Source organism: Heloderma suspectum, chromosome 6 (assembly GCF_057233095.1).
Source record: "Heloderma suspectum isolate Gila_16-S chromosome 6, 16-S_ref, whole genome shotgun sequence".
NCBI lineage: Eukaryota > Metazoa > Chordata > Lepidosauria > Squamata > Helodermatidae > Heloderma > Heloderma suspectum.
The window spans coordinates 25338790-25359178 of NC_139463.1; the positions used below are offsets into that span (position 1 = coordinate 25338790).

General features: G+C 45.2%; 1 protein-coding gene and 1 long non-coding RNA gene across 10 annotated transcripts in view; one reads left to right on the forward strand and one right to left on the reverse strand.

The window, feature by feature from the left end:
• FEZ1 (fasciculation and elongation protein zeta 1) overlaps positions 1–20389 on the reverse strand; it is a 67415-nt gene that overhangs the window by 46260 nt on the left and 766 nt on the right. For 2 of the 9 annotated variants that reach the window (XM_084808156.1, XM_084808161.1), the window contains exons 2-3: positions 10893–11234; positions 2282–2384 (exon numbers count right to left, since the gene is read on the reverse strand). In XM_084808156.1, coding sequence (XP_084664282.1) covers positions 2282–2384; positions 10893–11203 — 414 coding nt within the window. In that variant the 5' untranslated portion in view covers positions 11204–11234. Of the gene's footprint in view, positions 1–2281; positions 2385–10892; positions 11235–11551; positions 11694–11829; positions 11932–19972; positions 20058–20389 lie in introns of those variants that run through there. The other 7 variants (XM_084808160.1, XM_084808154.1, XM_084808158.1 and 4 more) reach the window with 6 other exon arrangements.
• Positions 14781–19156, forward strand: LOC146340556 (uncharacterized). The gene is made up of 3 exons (XR_014784072.1): positions 14781–14909; positions 15188–15405; positions 18657–19156. It is a non-coding gene; the product is annotated as an uncharacterized LOC146340556 (long non-coding RNA).

Consider the following 20389-nt stretch of genomic DNA (forward strand, 5'->3'; position numbering starts at 1 on the left):
TGGGAGCCTAGAGAACCCAGACACCAGTGGGTTCGCGCATCCCTATCTAGAATGATGTGTTCTGCCCCCTCCCTCTCTGGGAAGGCCTCCCCCAACCTGGTGCCCTCCAGAGGGTTTAGACTACAACTCCCATCATCCATGACCACTGGCCCTGCTGGCTGGGGATAATGGGAATTGCAGCCCAAAACCTCTGGAGGGCCCCAAGTTGGGGAAGGCTGCTTTAGGGCATCATCAGAGGGCATGCTGGCTGTAGGGCTTTGGAGCTGCCCTTAGGCAAAATGCCTTTAGTGGGGCCCCTTCCCCCAAACAGGTTGCCATACTCTTGGCAACCAAGAGTACTCATTCAAAGAGTACTCAAAAAATGCTCAAAAAATGCTCAAAATGCTCAAAAAATGCTCAAAATGCTCAAAAAATGCTCAAAAAATGCTCATTCATTTGCCCTCTTCCTCCAGGCCCAATCTGTACAGGCAGCAAGAGAGTGAGGAAAGTGGAGCCTGCCGCTCCTTGCCCCTAACTGCTCCATTTCTATGAGCCCCTTCCCCTTCGATTCACCCTGTCCGAATCCATACTGGACTACCAAATGATCACGGTATTGCAAGAAAATGGTGGCCAGATTCTAAATCAATAATTCTGAGATATTTCAGGAGACACTAATTCCCCCAAGGTCTTCTGGGCACTACAGTTTTCTTCCCACTCCTGAATCCTGCTCTTTTGCGGCAAAGTCCCATTCCGGGCCATCCAACGATGCCCTGTTTGCCTGCCTGCCTGCCTGCCTCTCCCTCTCCCTCTCCCTCTCCCTCTCTCTCTCTCTGGATACTTCCATTCACCTAGAGAGTTTAAGGTCTCTCCCTCATTCCAGAAAGCCACTAGCTGAAGAGACAACCATTTGTGTCCCTTATCTAGATACTTCCATTCACCTAGAGAGTTTAAGGTCTCTCCCTCATTCCAGAAAGCCACTAGCTGAAGAGACAACCATTTGTGTCCCTTATCTAGATACTTCCATTCACCTAGAGAGTTTAAGGTCTCTCCCTCATTCCAGAAAGCCACTAGCTGAAGAGACAACCATTTGTGTCCCTTATCTAGATACTTCCATTCACCTAGAGAGTTTAAGGTCTCTCCCTCATTCCAGAAAGCCACTAGCTGAAGAGACAACCATTTGTGTCCCTTATCTAGATACTTCCATTCACCTAGAGAGTTTAAGGTCTCTCCCTCATTCCAGAAAGCCACTAGCTGAAGAGACAACCATTTGTGTCCCTTATCTAGATACTTCCATTCACCTAGAGAGTTTAAGGTCTCTCCCTCATTCCAGAAAGCCACTAGCTGAAGAGACAACCATTTGTGTCCCTTATCTAGATACTTCCATTCACCTAGAGAGTTTAAGGTCTCTCCCTCATTCCAGAAAGCCACTAGCTGAAGAGACAACCATTTGTGTCCCTTATCTCAGAATCCTGTAGCGTCTTATAGACCACAGCCTTACCGTGCATCTTATTTCTGGTATGTTCACCTGGCAACCCTACTTCCCCTCCCACCCCTACTCTTCACTTCAAGCGGTTTTATGGGGAACAAAAGGGAAAACACAAAACACCTCGGAGCGGTCCAATCTGAGAGCATCCTACCTCTAGTCTTTCGACACCACTCCAAAGCACACTGCAGACGCACAAGGGCCTGGTTGATTCCCGCCGTGCTCTGCAATATGTACTCTTTATTTTATTTACTTTTATTTACAATATTTATATACCGCTCCCCATCAGAAGATTTCGGACGGTGAACAACATGATGAAAGAATAAAACAATGGTTAAAAATGGTTACTCTTTAGCCATCACAGCTGCCATTGTTCGGAAGGCTGGCCACCTATTGTTCCAAATGTGTCAGGGTGGAAGGCAGCACAAACATCGCCAATGTCAGTCTCAGAGCAAACAACAGCCTGGAGGACAATGTCTCCCTTCTCACACATACACATGAGGCCGTTTCATTCACTCTTTCCCTCATTATACATGCCTCTCCATTATCAAGGGATGATGACCTCGATTCAAGGAGGGTTGGGAGATCTGTTCTGCTATCAGGCAAGAGCTCTGTTCTCACATTCTATTCGCCCTGCTTTGTGGAATGGCAGCCAGTTGTCATTTTTGTCTTGCATGCATTAATGCAGCTGCTTAATAATTACCACCCTCTCATTTGCCGTGTTTCAACATGGTGCTTCCCCACAAACTTGCAAAATATTTCATCTTATGACTACTGGAGGGGAGCGGGAAGGGAGGACAGACAAATCCAGGTAAGTACCTCTGTGTCGGAGACATTGCCATTTAGCACCTCGACAATGTTAGGATCCCTCCAGTCCTCTGTGATGGATGGGATGTAATTGTCTGTAAGAGCATCCCAAACCCTGGAAAAAGCAAGAGGTATGTTAACAGAGGAAACCATTTGGACAACAGGGGTGCAATTTTCTCAGCAGGCAGAATTCAAAAGAGAGCGTGAAGAAAATGGGAATGACAAAGCTGCCACATCCTCTTCAGCTGAGTGACCCAGTCACAAAAAACGAGGCCACCTACAACATCCAAGACAAACACAGTGCTATAGTTGATCTAAACTGATCCAGTCCAAAAATATAAAAAGGACAGGAGGATTTTTAATTCACAGTTGACCATGAAAAATATTCTTCAGTCTAAAAAATAATAGGTTGGATCCAGCGGTGCCTTGCTTGTGGAAGGCGTCTGATACTTCACACTAGAGAATTGCATGACAAAAATAAAACTAACTCCAACAACACTCTCCCACTAACACAAGAGCTTGCCCAAGGAAGCACAAGAACTGCTACAGATTCAAATTATAGCACTCAGCAGTGGGTGGCTCCAATGTCAGTGAGGCTGTAAATCTGCTCTGGGTTTCAGTCAGAAGTCTAAAGGAGCTATCCAAGGTGCTGAGCCCTGCCCCCCCCCCAAGTGGGTTCAGCACCTTGAATAGCTCCTTTAGAGTTTTGGCTGGTTTGGACTGAAACCCAAAGTGGATTCACAGCCCCGCTGACATCAGAGTCACCAGTCTCCACTGGCACTGAGTGAACTCTCATGAAAGCATCTGTGGCACATTACTAAGTTCTTTCAATCCATTCCCATTGGCTTCAGTCATGAAAACATTTATTTCCAACACTTGTTTTCAGTTTAGCTCCCATATTCCTGAAGAATAGGGAAAACAACAATATTTCATTCCATATCATAATAACTCTATGAGATTAGTCACTATTATTCTTGTTTTAACTTATAGGGAAGTGGAGAGTTTGTGTCTTGCCAAAAGGTACCCAATGAATTCATATGGCTAAACTGAGATTTAAATCCAGGACTCCCAAATTTTGAGTCCAATTCTATCTACTCTTCAAATGTTCCCCTAGGATATTGTCCTAGGGTTCTGTGTTCCTTCCCCACTCCCTCCAATGTAAATGAAACTTGACCTGGGCCAAGCAACTACAAGACTAGTACATGGCCAATTTTGTACAACATGCATTCTATAAACCAGGCAAACTGATCCAGTCCAAAAATATAAAAAGGACAGGAGGATTTTTAATTCACAGTTGACCATGAAAATATTCTTCAGTCTAAAAAATAATAGGTTGGATCCAATGGTGTCTTGCTTGTGGAAGGTTGGGTACAGAGAATCTAGACAGTTCTGACCTCATAGAGGAAGCCACCATGGAAACTTCCATGGTGGCTGGAAGGTGCTAAAAGTGGGTCTCCAACATTTTTTTATAAAAACCATCAAGGTCATAGGTCTGTCTACAGCCTCAATGGGATTTTTTGGAACAATCCTATGTCCCCTAGGATGCCACCTGGGGACCATACAATTGCTCTCTAATACACCTACCTTTCTGGAATTACCCACATTTGACTACCCTATTATAGATAGACAGCATCCCAAAGTGTCTTTCAGCCTGCATCATCATATTTGTGAACAGAATATAGGAAGGCATTTCTCACTGTGGTACTTATGAGGACATCTGGAACAGGTTTATAAAGCAAATTCTGTAAGATGTTGATAATGAACACTGGTCCAACCAACAGAAAGTGAAGGCTCCACCGCCCCCTTCAGCTCCCTGTGAAAGGCTGGCCATTCTGCAGCTTACCAAAAGCAGAGAAAGAGAGGCCCATTCCATCACCTGCCAGGACCAATTGTCACCCAGCCTCTGCTCTCTTGGATTCCAGCACTAGCCAACCACAGAGGAGAGTGGAGAAAAGGGACTCTTCCATTGGGCTCTTTGGACACTTATTTATCCTGGCTTTTCCAAATTAATTCTTCCTTTTCCTCTCCTTTTCTCACGTATTTTACCTTTAGATTCAAAACCTGAGGTCAGGGCCTATGTTGTTTCTAATTGTATTATTATTAATATAATATTTAATAATAATAATAATAATAATTTATTGTAAAGTAACTATCCCAACAGGATGGAGATGTGGACTGACTCAGACAGACTGTATTGCAGCTCAGTTGTCTCTATCACAGAGTAACGGTCTGTGGTCAAACGTACACAGCCCTTATCACAGGGGAGGGCAACTTGTGGCCCACCAAATGTTTTGCCCTACAACTCCCATCAGCCCAAGACAGCATAGCCAATGGTGAGGGATGGTGGGAGTTACAGGCCAAAACATCTGGAGGGCTGCAAGTTCCCCTCGCCTGCCCTATCATAGCACTGATCTGCCTGCCTCCCACTCAGGTACTCAGTGCTATTAAAAAGAGGAGGGATCATAACTCAGTTGCAGAACACATACCTTTCATGCCAGAAGTCCAGATTCAATCTGGCATCTCCAGCTAAAAGGATCAGGTAACGGGGAATGTGAAAGACCTCTTTGCTTTGCAATGCTGCTTCATCTTTTTGAACCTAACGATCCTGGATTGCTGCATAAAGACCTTCTTAATCAATTGTATACAGTTGCAAATCATGTATAGCGTGTAACTGGAAGTCCCCAAAGCAACAAACTAAAGAGCAGTGGGTTGATAAAATTTGGGAGACTATGAGTATGTATAAACCTACTCAGCAAGTGCAGCAAGCAAGGAATCCTAACTTGAAGAATCATACTATGGCACCGTGGTTTCCATTCATTTCCTATGTTGAGGCACTTCAAACTTTTGATAAAGTTCCAACAAAGTACAGTTGCCTGTATTTTTTCTGATTGATATGCACAGACACACAAAATGACATACACTTATGCACGCTCCTGTTATATGTTGTAGAACTTGAATTTTTACTTTCATTAGATATTGAGCTCCTACATAGGTCATTTTATTGTAGCTGTTCCATAAGCATATCAGTTATCGACTAAGATTTATAATTAGTGAATTCCTTTGATTCTTCAGTGTTTTTAATTATTTATTAAGTACATTCTTCTTTTTGTTGCCTTTATTTTGTTAACTTTCTTTTGAAATAAAATAAAATTTCATGAGAGAGAAAAAACAAAGAGGAGGGACAATAACTCACTTGTGCAACACATACTTTGCATGCCAGAAGTCCAGATTCAATCTGGCATCTCCAGCTAAAAGGATCAGGTACCAGGCAATGTGAAAGACCTCTGCCTGAGACCCCTCAGATCTGCATTCTTGTTGAAGTCAATGGGACTACAGCTTAATCTCCTATGACCTGGTTCAGACATACCGATCTTGATCTAACAAACCATGGCTTATTAAACCAAGATTGTTAAGTCTGAATTGGACCTATATTCAAGTAGCCCATGGGTGATTCAAATAGGGATGGGGGAGAAATTCGTCTGTTTGCCTTTTAATATGAACTTACCTAATTTCACACTTTCAAACCACTATGTGAACTGAAACTCAATTATCCTTCAAAATTCGCACTTGAATTTTGCAATGGAATTGTCAATTTAAAAAAAACACATACAAAAGTGTGTGCTTTAGGGGAAAATAATGTTAAAAATTGATTATTTTACGCAAATTGTTTCCAATTTGCATACAAAAATGGCATGTATAAGGAGAAATGCACACAAAAATGCTTGCAAATTTTCATGGGAACTTTTAAAAAAAATCTCAAATTTGGGGACAAAACAAATTTCAGATTGGAAAAATGAGAAACAAAGAAAAACTGCCATTGGCAGTTTCATCCATCTCTAGATTCAAATCCATTTTATTTGAGAAAAGAGGGAGTGTGAGCTCCTTGGGCCAATACTGAGGTAAAGTGCCCTGGGACGAGATACATTGCAATCCTGCAGCTCCATTCAAATCAATGAGAATGTTGCCATTGATTTCTGTTGGTGGTTGATTGTGCCTATAGTGAAACCGGATAACAAGGTGTTTTGCATAACTGAGTTTCAGAACTGGAAAAGGTGAGGCATCTTTATACATCTTTATAACACAAAACAATGTGTCTATTGAGGAAAACAAACAAACAATTTCTGGGGTCAAGCCAAGGGGGAAAAAATAATTCTTCCAGCTGTGGGGAACTAAACAGGGAAGCAACAGATTCAACAGCCAAAAAAACAAAGATAGGGCAAATCTGGTCCGTGTAGCACAAAACAAAGAGAAATTATGCTTCCATCCATGAAAGAGACACTGGGTGTATTGGGGCTGTCAACACTGAATAAGATTCCACTTAGCTCTACTGCCAGCCACCCAAGTTTGCACAAATAATACGTACATATCATAGTGAAATAACAATAGATATTTAAACTATTTGCAGTCCCAGGGTGGCCACTTATACATGGCCAGAATAGAGGAAACACATCATAAAGAAAGAAAGAAAGAAAGAAAGAAAGAAAGAAAGAAAGAAAGGAAGGAAGGAAGGAAGGGGACAAAAAGGAGAGCCCATTGGCATACGATTTTCATATTCAAAATCTGGGGTCTCCAATGTGGTGCCTCTGGTCCATTTGCATATAATGTGGTGCCAAGGGCCCATTTGCATACAATTCTCATATTCTAATGCTAGGGTCTCCCTTGGAACCCACCAGGCTAGAAGGCATATATGTGTGTTTCTGTTTTAAATGTTTTTGTGTAACAAGAAAGAACTATTTTGCTGAAGTGGCAATTATCAGCCAGTTCTGATACGCTTCATTTGTACGTAGGGATGTGTGACAATTTTGTCTGCACTTGCAAAACAGTTGAGCACGCCCCATTCACAAACTCAAGCATGACTGCAAGCAGAATGTGTTCTTCGAAAATGTTCACAAATTCTTGAACATGCGTTTGTGTTCTAAAATGACACACATTTCATAGAAAAGGCAGTTCGAAATTGCGCATTTTTTAAAAATGCAAAATTTTATGCTTTAGTCTATGGGGGAAAGTTGTGCAACTTTTAAAAATACTCACATTTTGCCCAATTTTCCTGTTCGATTGTGTTCAATTTGTGCAATTTTTCCACTCAATCATATTTGATTTGAGAAATTATCCTGTTCATGCAAATCGAACAGCAATCCCATGTGCTCACAGAAATCAAAAGAGAGACAACCATCAAGTTGATACTCAGAGAATCTGGGCAAATGCAAACATAGCTTGATCGCGCATCCCTATTAATGCGTTACGTTTTTCCTACATGCTTTTTTTCCTACACAGAAGGAAAAGAACGTGAAAACCATGTGCCAGTGGTCACATCTGATGCCTGTACACAGGGATATTTCAATGCTGTGCATATGTGCTGGAAAGATACAATTAGCCATGGTTTCCTGGCAACGTTTAGACCAGCCTTCCCCAACATAGTGCCCTCCAGAGGTTTTGGACCAAGAGTCCTATCAGCCCAGCCAGCATGGCAGTGGTCATGGATGATGGGAGTTGTAGTCTAAAAACATCTGGAGGGCACCAGGTTAGGGGGAAGGCTTGTACATAGTATTTGGATATGTGGAGGAACACAGGAAGCTGCCTTATACCTGCTCAGACTGTTCATCAAGCCCAGTATTCCCTACTCTGACTAGAAGCCACTTCTCCGGGGACTCAGGCAAAGGTCTTTCCCATCATCTGCAACCTGACATGCTCAACTGGAGATGCCGGGGATTGAACCTGGGACATTCTGCATGCAAAGCATGTGTTCCACCACTCAGCTATGGTCCCAGTGAAACAGACATGGGTATAATCGTCGCCCGTGACTATCTACACTGTGTTTTGAGGCACTCCTTAGTGATTGTACCAAACAGAATAAAAGGGTGTCATTTATTCCTGATTAAAATTTCCGGATTACAGGGGGGCGGGAAGAGAGTGTGATTTTAGAAGTACACCCCAAAGGAGGAGACAAGTGTATAAAGCTTCAGTGGTGAGCCCGAAACATACTCACCACCATTTTTAGATGCACGTGCTGCTTTTTTGGCCAGATCATGCTCAGGTGGGATCTGTTCTTCTCTTTTTTGGCAAACGCGGTGTTGGTTGGCTGGAGCTTGTGTCAAAGACAGAGCTAACTCCCTCCCCCTTTTCAGAGTAGGCCTGTGCACTCTGGAATCATTCCAGAGGCATGCGGGGAGTACGGAAGCATGACAACAGCCAGAGTTGTGTTCCAGCCACGGCTTTCATTTTAAATATAGGAATCAGCATGGAGGAGAGGAGAGGAAATCTACCGCCACTACCCTGAGAGGTGGTGGCTTTTTAAAAGTTTCAAGGAAAAGCCAGTGAGCCGCTGGCAAACCAGTTTAGCCCCTACATAGCCTCAAAATGCCTGCTTCAGGTTCCAAAGGAGGCAAAATCATGCCAGAGCAACATCACAGAGCCAGTGTGGTGTAGTGGTTAGAGTGTTGGACTGGGACTTGGAAAATCTGGGTTTGAGTCCACACTTGGCCATGAAGCTCACTGGGTGACTTTGGGCCAGTCACTGACTCTCAGCCCAACCTACCACACAAGGTTGTTGTGAAGATAAAATGGAGAGGAGAAGGACCATGTAAGCCATCTTGGGTTCCTTGCAAGAGGAAAAAAGGTGGGATATAAATGTACTAATAAATAAATCACTTTGAGCCATTATGGGCAGTTACATTGGTGGCTGCCCAGTGCTCATTAGAACAGCGCTGCTGGAGAACCCCATGCTGATGAACCCCCTCAAATCTGGAGTGGTCCCTGAAAAAAACACAAACTGCCCCTGTTCACCTATACATCACTGATACATCAGTCTTCACCTAAAATGTATGACAAAAACATCATGGAGAGTTGGACAAAACTATACTGTTTTTGAAGGTGCGGGCCACTTCAGGCAGGTAATCCCATGATTCTTTACAACAGGGGTGCTGAGCCATGGCCAGGACCCACTGGCTGTCACTGTTGTGCCTCTGTTTGGGATGGAGGAGGACCCAGAATGCCTCAGCCTGAGAGTGTTTGGGGAGGGGCCCAGCAGGCAGAAGATGTCTGCAGCTCGACTCAGCTGGCCTCACTGACCAATCAGCCTCTGCACAAAAGACAAGCCTCAAATCCAGTTCAGGTGCTGGAAGGAATTGTCGATGCTCATCCGTGGCAGAAAACATTCCTGCCAGCTCCTGGACCCGGCTCTTATTATTCTCACACCCAGAATGACTCCAACTATTCTTCAGCGCGTCCCTATATCTGGTTTTATTTTCCTTGGCTTTGGACTGATAGTCTTGGCTTCTTGAACTTGGACTATTTAATAACTGACGCTCGCTGCTGCTTATTGCTCAAGTCTACTTACTTTACGACAGTTGTAGGGTTCTGAGACACTTGTTCAACCTTCAAATAACCCCTGCTGGCCAGGTTCGCATGACATGACAATCCCTGGTTGGGGGTTGCATATTCATAATGGCAGCCGGCATGTGCCACATCTCCTCGAGAGTTAATTAAGCCACGATGGACTTCCGTGTGGTCCAAACAAGCCGTGTGTGCATGTGTGTGTCTAAATAGTAGCTCACTGGTGAAACTGCATGGTTTCATATGTACACCCCTAATTTTCGTTGCCCTGGGACTGCAGAGCTGAAGAGCAGCATTTAGTCATCAACCAAGGGACCAAGGGCCACTGAGAGGCTACTCTCCCTACTTGTAGGGTTGCTGGAGAAATTTGAGACAGGCTAAAATGAGCTCGGATTTCTAAGAATCCAGCCTGCGGAATCTGCTGCGAAGCGACCCCCTCAGGCCGCGCGGAGTCTGTGGACTTCTGGATTATTTTTTTACTTTCCCAAAATTTACACTCATTTATTTGCAGGAAAATATGCACATTTCTGCTGAGGAAAAGTTGAATGGAATGGGGGATAATACACTAAATGTTACATACTACAGTAAATTATGTAAATTCTTACAAAACCTCTTATGTAATTATTTGTGTATTTTTCCGCATGACAAAAAATAATAATTCACATCCATCTGTGAGCAGATGATGGAACAAAAGGCACCTGACGATCCATGAAACACAAACGGAGCAGATTTTACACAGTTCCTCCCAGGAAGAACATGATGGTGAGAGGAAGACCAACCTGGCCCATCTATCAGCTGGTGAAGGAGCATCTGCAGGGAGCTTGCTTTCCCGCTCCCTGCCAGAAGCAACACTGCACAGCTGAAGGGCCATATGCTCTGGCCTTTGCCACCACTCAAGGGACCCATGGCCATGAGGAGGTTGCTCCCCTTCCTTCCCAGGAAGAATACTGTGGCAGGGACAAGACCATCCTGGCTCAGCACATCAGCAAGAGAAGGAACAGCTGCAGGAAGCTTGCTGACCTCCTCCCTGCCAGGAAGAATATTTATAAGAACTTTGTAACTATGAACCAGTGCCTGAATTTGCTTTTTTTCCTCCTCCCTCCCAATCCCTCTTCTTTTTGTGTTGTGTCTTTGAGATTGTAAGCCTGAGGGGCCAGAAATGTCATATTATTGATCTTTGCAAGTTGCTCTCAGAGGGTTTTTTGGCTGAAGAGTGGGGTAAAAATCCTAACAAGAACAACTAATGGTGATGATGATGTAATTTTCTGTAACTATACATTCATGTACTTACTCCTCATCCTGCAGATTCTCCTCCTCTTCTTGTATCTGGAGATGGTTTTTCACAGGGGCCAAATTCTCTGTCTTGGCATTGTAATTCCGAAAGCAGACATTGAGCTTCTCGTCAAACTCATTGACCAAGTCTTCCATGGACTTGAAGCTGATGATCTCAGAGGAGAAGTTCTCAAGCTCAGAAAGGGAGGGGTCTTCCAAGTACTGAGGAGAGGAGCCATAAAAATAACAAGATTTCTCTTCCCTGTCTTCTATGTAGCATGGCCTCAGATCTTCAAACTCTTCGTCCAGGCTTACCAGAGGGGCTTCCATCTTGGGTTGGCTAATGGAAGAGGGATAATGTCTGGAATACAAAAGACATTAATGAGCTAATGGCAGTATACAGTCAACCCATACATGAACACCCCTGCAGTCCTGTGTGTGTCATGAACCAGTTCCCTGAACCATCATCCTCAGAGGATTCCAACTCTTTGTCCCTAGAAGAGGCTCTGGAGTCAATAGAAGACTCAGCCACAGAAAGACTCATGAGACTTCCATCTCCCCAGAACCCAATTTTCCAGAGGAACCCAGGGGACACATGCACACACACCCCACATCAGGAGGAGGTTGCAATACCATCCTCAGAGTCTGACGACTCAGGTCACGAAGTCACTAGCATACCACAACCACATCTGCGTCATTGCAGGCCAAGATTGCTGAAACAGACCAGGAGGTTTTAAGAATCAACGTCTCAATCAGTGTAGAGGTGGAGCTAACCAGCCTAAAGGTCAGCAACTTCCTATTTAAGCTTCAGTCTTGCTCTGACCTTTGTCCGAGCAACATACAGACAACCCAGTCTGGCTTCCAGCCAGAGCACCACTGGGAGCTTTCTGTGGTTCTGATCTCTTTCTGCCTTGCTTCCTGAGGAACCTGACCCCTGCACAAGATCTGATCCATACCAGAACCCTGCACACCAACAGAGCATCATCAAAACCCACAGCCTGAAATGGTACAGCATGTGACACTTGGCACGTGCCATCAGTGATGTCAACCTCAATGCTAAGTTATTTTGGGTGACTGCTTAGGATAGCACTTTGCAGGAAGGAGCATTTCTGTAACAGCAGCAAAGGAGAAGGACTTTTCCTTCCTGCTGCTGTGTTAGTGTGTACAACAGCAGAAGCAATGGAAGGAGACCCAGGCTCACAGACAGTAAACAAGGGGTTTCAACAAGCAACAGGGAAGAGCAGCAATAGCTCTGCAACCAAAGAGCCAAGTCCACAAAGAACCTTTGATGGAAACAGTGAATGTACTGATTTTCTTTGCTGTGCAAACGCTGATACTCTATAAGAAGTTGTTGTATCCAGATCTGACAGCAAACAACAGGCTGTTTCAACTAGAGCTGTATGCAAATGTCCTCTCGAAATTCTCCACCCTATTTGTGGGCAGAGAAATGGGGGGGGGGTCAATTTGACTGAATTTTTCCAGTGGGGGGAGAAATTCTCAAAAGTCTCTCACAGGTACTGCTCACCATTGGGAGGGGTTGTAGCACAGCTTCTTTCTTGTTTTACAATATTTAAGGTTTGGGGCTGCCCTAAAATCATGGAGAGCACTGCAAGCAATCATCCCTTGGCTGATATTTCTCTTCCTCACCTAGTCCATGTCATTTACCACCACCACCCTCTCTAATTACAAAGGGCTTTCAGGAAGTTAAGCAACTGCACTCGTACTAAAGTATTTTGTATTTGAATACTAAAATATGCCACCCATACTAGCCACTGGGCTGGTAGGGCCAAGGTCCTTTATGAAATCTCAGCAGGCAACAATGGATTCATGCAGAAAAAGAGGGGCAGCCAACCTCCATCCACAGTAGAGCTGCTGGGGTCCTCCTCAGGAGTGACAGGTTCAATTTAAGAAATCGCTTCTGAAGCCTATGTTTAAATTCGGATCATAAAGACAGAGGGGGTAAACAGGGAACACAGGTGAGGGGGTTCAGAAACCTCTGTCCCACCCACAGCTTACCTTCCCACAACAGAGTTCTGAGCAGGGTGGCGAAAGAGGAACAATGAGAACCAAATCACATGCAACGTGCGTGTTTTAAGCAAACAATCACCTGAAAGTTCTCCACCCTATTTGCAGGTGGCCAAATTGTAGGAAGGGGGTGGTAGATTTCACTGAGCGTTTTCCAGGAGTGGGCAAAATCCTGCACCAGTTCTAAGAAATTTCAACCTGGTTCATATTTAATGGAACAACGCTGTTAGTTCAAAGTGTTGGATAAAGGAAGCAATGGTCCAAGAGGAGAAGGAGTAAAAGGCAAGCCCATCGTTTCTTTCAACAACATTGCAATGTATTTGGTTGAATCTACCGCTGTGCTCAAAATTCTTCATCAGTTTCATGGGCAACGAAATGAGGAGGAGGGGGTCAGCAAAGGTTCTCTAGGGAGCCAAATCCCTAGATTTGGCTCCCTGGTGTCAGGAGGCTCCAATACAAGAAAAGAAAATTCAGCTCTATTTTTAAATTGGGAACTGCCCCAATCATGTAAAACAAGGGTAGACAACCAGGTACTATCTAGAGGTGTTGGACTATCGTCCAGGGCCATTGTCAGTGCTGGATGGGGCTTACTGGAGTGGTGGTCCAAAACATCAGAGGGGCTCAGGTTGCCAAGCCTGATGTAGGAAGAAGGTTGGGAGTGGGCCCCAATTTTTGTAAAGCAAAAGGGGTGTGCAGATGTTAAGGCAGATTCACGACTGGGAGGAACGTAGTGCATTGACCTAGCACAAGACACAGTAATCCTTGCCACGGGCAATATTTATTCATTAACAATATGTATACACTGCTTAATAGAACAACATCTCTAAGTGGTTTGCATACAAAAACACCGACTGTTAAAGTCCATATATAAGCAGTATATAAACAATATAAACAGTGAACAATTACAACTTAGAAAAACATTTAAAAGAAAAGAATAAAATGGGGCAGCATTCTGTTCAGTTACAAGCCAGGGAAAGCTTGTACCCCTCACAACAAAAGAGCAACCTGCAGAAAAGACGTCTGGAACATATGCAACAATTGAGTAATATATGCACGAGGTTGCAGTAAAAAAACACACACACACACACACACAAAGGAACACGATAACATTTTCCGTAAAGGCTCTTCTGCCAACAACAGCTCAGCAATTGCTTCCAAACACTCTGCTTTAATTTGTAATATTTATGAGGGTTTTTCCCCACCAGCCTCAACCAATTCAGTTTCCAAGGTGTTCTTTTTGATATTACAATCCACAAAGTGAGCTCATTACGACAGCCGCACATGGGACAAAGCCGGCACTCTGTAGCCCACATGCCTCATGTAATCTAAAAGGAAGCTGTTCATTTGCCTGCTGTTCCCATCTAGCCCTGTTGCTGATGGACTGTAGCCAAAAACTCTTCTACTGAGTTAAATTTTCTCCATTGTCACAGCAGCCGTTGCAAAGATGAGGAATCATTTGACTGTCGATCCGTTTCTGTGACAACAACCACCACCCCAACACAAAGAAACAACTATTGCTTCCTTTTGCTGCAGATCATATTGAAGCATTCCACAACTTTCCTGGAAGCTAGGCTAATTTGAATAGGAACGCTTTGTTATTGATATATGTAGCTCGGAGTGGTGTGCATGAGCTTCCTTCTTAGGTGGTCTTCCAACCCAGCTACCAGACCAGGCCTTAGAGTTTCTTAGGGAACAACATGACCTTCAAGCACTCTGGGCCCAAGGGCAGACTCATCAACATTTTACAAAAGAAAATGGGGACGCAATTATTTACTGTCCATGTAGGTCTTGTAGGGGGGAGGAGAGAGATGGAAAGGAAGCTGTGCACGTTTTGTATCCATGTGTGAATGTATTTAAATGCATGTGCATCAGAGAGGGAACCATAGCTCAATGGCAGAGCACCTGCCTTGCATTCAGAAAGTCCCCAGGTTCAATCCCTGGTACCTCCAGTTTTAAAAAAAGGCTCAGGTCGCAGGTGATGGGAAAGACCCCTGCCTCAGACTAGGGATGGGTAAGAATTTCATTTCAGTTTATTTTTATAAGAATTTACCAAAACTTGCAAATGTCTTCATATTTGGGTTGGAAAGAACTTACAGCAAATGCATACAAGTGAAAGGGTCAATCTAGGCTCAGTCTCGTAGCCTCTGTCAAATGTTGGACTGACAGTGCAGTCCTATGCATGCCTACTTAGAGGTAAATTTTAATTCAGTGTCTTACTTCCAGGGAAGTGTGTATAAGATTGCAGCCTGAAACAGACTTATATGCTAATAAACTGCCTAATCGCCATAGGTGACCAGGAATTCCATGAAGACCTTCCATCCTCCACCAGCCTGCTTGGTATCTGTGTTAGCCACAAGAGGAGGAAAGTCTCTGCCCGCATAACCAGCAGGGAAATGCAGCAAACTGGCATTGGAGGTGGCGAAGGGGAATTAATCTGTCCCACCTCCACCAGCCTGCTTCCTAGTGGAGGGGGCTTCCCCTTCTCTGTGACCAGCATGGAAACACAGGTTAGTAGCTTAAAAAAATGCGGGCTAGTAACTTTCTGGGGCAATTTACAAGGCTGACCTAAAATTAGTTATTGGCAGAGAGTCTAATCCCCTGGCAAACATTTATTGCAAAATATTCTGCCAAGGCACTGCATCCTAATCCACAACAGCCCTGCTATTCTATGTCCTGTTCACTTCCTCTCCCAGCCACCATGCTGTTCCAACAGTCACTATACCGGTTTGCATGATCAAGCAGCTCACCATGGCTTATTTAAGTCATGGTGGGCTGCAGGCAATGCAGACGGCCATTTTGAACATTCAAGCCATGACCGCTGCTTGTTGTGTCATCCGAACCTGGCAAGGGTGGGTTGTTGGTGTGGTTAACTAACCACCCACAACCCTAAAACAGCCCATGGCGAGCCATGGTGGGCTGCGGTGATCATGGAAACCTGGTCTGTGTTTCACTCTTGAGCTTAAAGCATTGATGGCTTTTATTATTATTATTCCAGCCCTGAACTCTTTCACACAGCCCCTGAACAAAAACAAGAAGAAAACCATTTGTTGTCTCTGTTAAGCACAGAGTCAGCAGGCCTGAAATCAGGAAGGCCATGTGTCTCCCCTCCCCACCACCAGCCACTGATCTTTCCATCCCTTGATGTTGAATTTTAACCTTCCTCTCAAATTCCCCTTAAAACAGGACTGTCACCAATACCAGGAATGACCTCTAGTTCCAAGGGGACACTTGGCTTCTGGGCAGGCAGCGAAGCAAAAGCTGTGCTGCTTCGTTTCACATGCCGCCTCAGACTCCCTTCGGCAAAGCATGAAGCGACAGAAGCAGCTGAAGGTGGAAGTTGAAGGAAAATCGGGAACCAGAAAATATTTCTAGAAAACTACCACACATTTACCCCTGTCCTTCACTGTGGCAGTGCCCAAACACACAGAACCCTCCATTTTGGGGGGTGAAGACAGATATCTCTGTTCTCTCTCTCGGAGTTTCTTCTCACACGTTTGCTTCAAACAACCTTGTCACTTCTAGATTCCTGATTAGCAGCATCCTATCCAGGGAGACCAACTTCCTTCCTAGCACCATAAAGTTGAAGGAGACCAACAGCCAGCATCTTTTCCGACTCAGTGGTTGGCATAGCTGAGCGCCTGCCAAGGCCCATGCCCCAGCAGGGAACTTGTGGTCACTATCTGCTGTGGCCGTATGTCCTACTTTACAGAGCGCAGTCCTCCATTTGAAGGGCTCTCGGGCCTCTGTTTCAAGGCTGTCTGATCCAAATCCAGTATAAAGAACTAGAAGAAGCCGGGACAGCAGGAGCCTAGAGGTTTTTAGCATCTGAAAACACACTGGCACATAGGTCACCTGGTCGTAGCCTTTCCCATTACAGTGATATATTGTATTTCTATTTAAGTTATAATAATGCTGTCTAAAGGTGCATCTATACATGTAAATTTTGCATATGCAAATTTTATGCAAATTGATATCCCCTTTTGTCCTCTTTTTCCATGATGCATGTCCTCTTTTTAGAGATGTGTAGTTGCCCACCCTACTGCTGTTCCTCACCGTTGCTGCTGTTTGTTCCCTGGCTCTCTCCTGGCAAATGAGTGGCAGAAATTGGGAGGAGCAGCAGCAGCAACAGCAGGCAGCAATGGCAGTGAGAGTCCCAGTAAGGGCATCTTGCCCACAACCCGAAAAACTGGAGCCAGCACTGGTCCAAGCCACAACAAGCTGCCCACCTACCAGCCCCCTCACCAATGAACGTACAACTTGGCCTGACTGTGCCACTAGAGAGCCAGTGGTCTGCATCATCCTGTAGATCAAGAAACCAGTTCCAGGTGACTCAGGCGAGCAAGCCAAGCCACGCGCTACTACAGGGGAAGGCAGCAGGCACACCCGTCCATTTCAGAACAGCTAGCCAAAGCAATCTAGAGAAAAATCCCACGTGGATCTCCAATGTGCTGATCAGTCAGGCCCTCCCACACAAACAACTGTAAGCACAATTCATCCACTGAGCCTTCTTTCCCATGGGGAAATTGTATCTGGAGTGAAATAGAACCATCAACTTTTTTTTTGTTTCTTGTTTTTTTAAATTTAGGACAAGGGCGTTAAGAACTGGTGGGATATGGCAGCATCCCCTCCAAAATTTCATAGGCAAAAACTGGGACATGCTCTTAATATCCTGCTACTACACCAAAGAGCTCTCCCTGAGATGCTCCTTCCCCACCCTGATTTCACGTTACTGAAGACTCTGCTCTACCAGTTCTATGCTGAGTTCATTCACCCTGCCATGGCCTGTCTTCCATCAGTTTAAAAGCCAGGAGGTTGCTTGTTCCTTTGCTTAGTGCTAGGGCCCGGGGGTGGGGGGAATTAATGGTCCTTCAATAGCTTAGCAACAGTTCAAAATATACCTTGACAATGGCAGGATAGTAAATGGCAGGCTGCGCAAGTCAGGTGGCCACATACGCATCACCAAAAAGAGGAAATGCATCATCAAAAAAGATGGCAAAAGAGGGTGCAGATTTGCATAAAATTTGTATATGCTAATTCATGCATGCATATAAGCAAATTTAAAAATAATTGCTATAATTTAAATAGAAATACAGTGCATAGCCTAGCAGAGAAGACTACCAGCAGGTGATCTCTCTGCTTCTTTAGTCTGTTGTCCAGGTGCTGACTCTTGATGGGCAACTTCAAGGCTCTGTCGCTGTCCCTTCCTGGGATTCTTGATCTTTGAATTGGATGTGGACTGGACAGCCCTTCAAATAGAGGATGCCTTCAAACAGAGGACTGCCCTCAGTAGGACACATGGCCATGCTGTGTGCCAGCCTTCTCCAACCTGGTGCCCTCCAGATGTCTTGGACTACAATTACCACCACCCCCAGCAAGCAGGTCCTTGCTGTGATGGCTGAGGTTGATGGGAGGAGTAGTCTAACACATCTTGAGGCTGCTAGATTGGGGAAGGCTCCTATGTGCCCTGCATGATGCCTTAGTGTTCATGCACAGGCCTTGGCCTACAGATGAGATGCACCCAGCCCCCAACTCAGCAATGTAACTTCTAGCAATTCTCAGGAAGCTGAACTTCAAGGAATTACGTGAAACATTTTAGCGCCCCTCAAAAGCAAAATGATGATGATGTCAAAATAGCGACTGTGAATTTCCAGTGGAAAAGCTACGAGAAAATTGGCAGTCCTTCCCTGTCAAATAAGGTCAATTGGCACATACGTGCCAGACATTTTTCTCTCTCTTGATATCTTTTCCCTTGCTGCAGCAAACCTATGAGGTCTGTCACCATTATGGCCGGAGCTGAGAAACGGGCCTCAAGTCTTCCAGTTAGTGGCAGTTAGTTAGCACCTCTTCCAGCATGAACCAACCCATACACTACGTTCATCATCTCAGGTCCTCCTCTGGGTGCCTCCTCTGAGGGAGGCTTGGAAGTCAGCAACAAGGAGAGGGCCTTCTTGGTGGTGGCCTACAAGTTATGAAATGAACTCCCCAGTGGGGCCCACCTAGTGCCAACATTGCTATCTTTTCGGTGCAAAGTTTAAGACCTTCTTCTCTCAGGCATTTGGCAGCATATGATGAGGTTTTAAGCAGGTCCTAGATGTTTCTTACTATTTAAAATTGTTTTAGATACATGTGTGTCTGTGTGTGCTGTTTGCTTGTATGTTTGTCTGTAAATGGTTTTATGATCTATTTTTAATATTTTTTCATCTTTGTAAACTGGCCGGAGAGCTTCAGCTATTGGGCAGCATAGAAATGTAATAAATGAAATGAAATGATGCATGCACCTGGGTCTCCCATCCAGCGCCGTATGTTCCACAGGACCGCTCTGTAAATACATTTGCTCTGGAAAGGTGGGATGTGAGGCCCAGAGGCAGGGATGGAAGGTGGGAAGCCTTGTGCTCTATTGTCCCCTCATCCCTAGGCTGCCTTTGCCAAGGCCACCTCCAGTCTTGAGGGTGCCCTGGGCAAAGCCCATCCTGATGGTGCCGTCTCCTCTGTCAGTGGGCCCTGGCAGGCTTACCTGGCAGCGGTGGCAGTTAGGTAGCAAGAGTGTCAGGTGGCTGAGGGCCACCAATTCAATTCCCCGCAATGCCCCAGAGTAACACCATGTTGGGGACATTGTGGGAAGTTAAAATGGCAGCTAGACTTTGCTGTCTAGCGGTGCTCCCCACAGCACTGGGCTGAAAAAACAAATAAATAAACCGCAGGGGTCCACTGTGGGCCCCTGCCAAAGCGATGGGGTTCCCAGCAGCTGCCCACAGGTGCCAGATGCTGACAGCAGCCCTGACCTTTGCCAGTTGGGTTCTGTTTGCATTATCTGTAGGCCTCCCCAGGGAGCCGCACATCACAGTAATGCTGTCAGGGCAACTGTGGACGAGAGGTCACCTTGTTTGATGAGCCAGCCAAGCAATGCAGAGACGGGAAGAATCTTTTCCCAATTCCAAAAATAAATGAACAGACAAAAACACGCAAGCCATGGCGAGATCCCCTTCGTCCTTTTTTGCCCACACAGCATCTATCTGCGCAGACACACAACTGGCCTCCCCCAGCGTGCCCACATGAAGCAGCTCGTCCTCTCACCACAAACACAGCAGCAATGCCTCGCAGGTGTAGCCGCCCCATCCCCACGCAGCACACGAACTCGCACTTCCTTCTTGGCTGCAACACCACCACCACCACCCTGCTGCCAGGAAGACAGAAGAAACACACACACCGCCCAGGCTGCCATCGCAGCACACTTGTCAGTGCGGACACAATCAGAGGAGCTCACCATTTCCCACACACACAACACCACACAAACCGCGAGCCTGTAAATAGCCTTGTCTCCTCTGAACACCAAAATCCTTCCCAATTTTTTTTTTTTTTAAGCACAACATCCTACACGCAGTCCCCTAAATAAAACTCATCACAGGGGCCCTTTCAAGCAGACCCACTCCCAACACCATCCTCTTTGTCTCATGCAAATACGTGCAGGCGCATCTCTCATTCTCTTTGCTT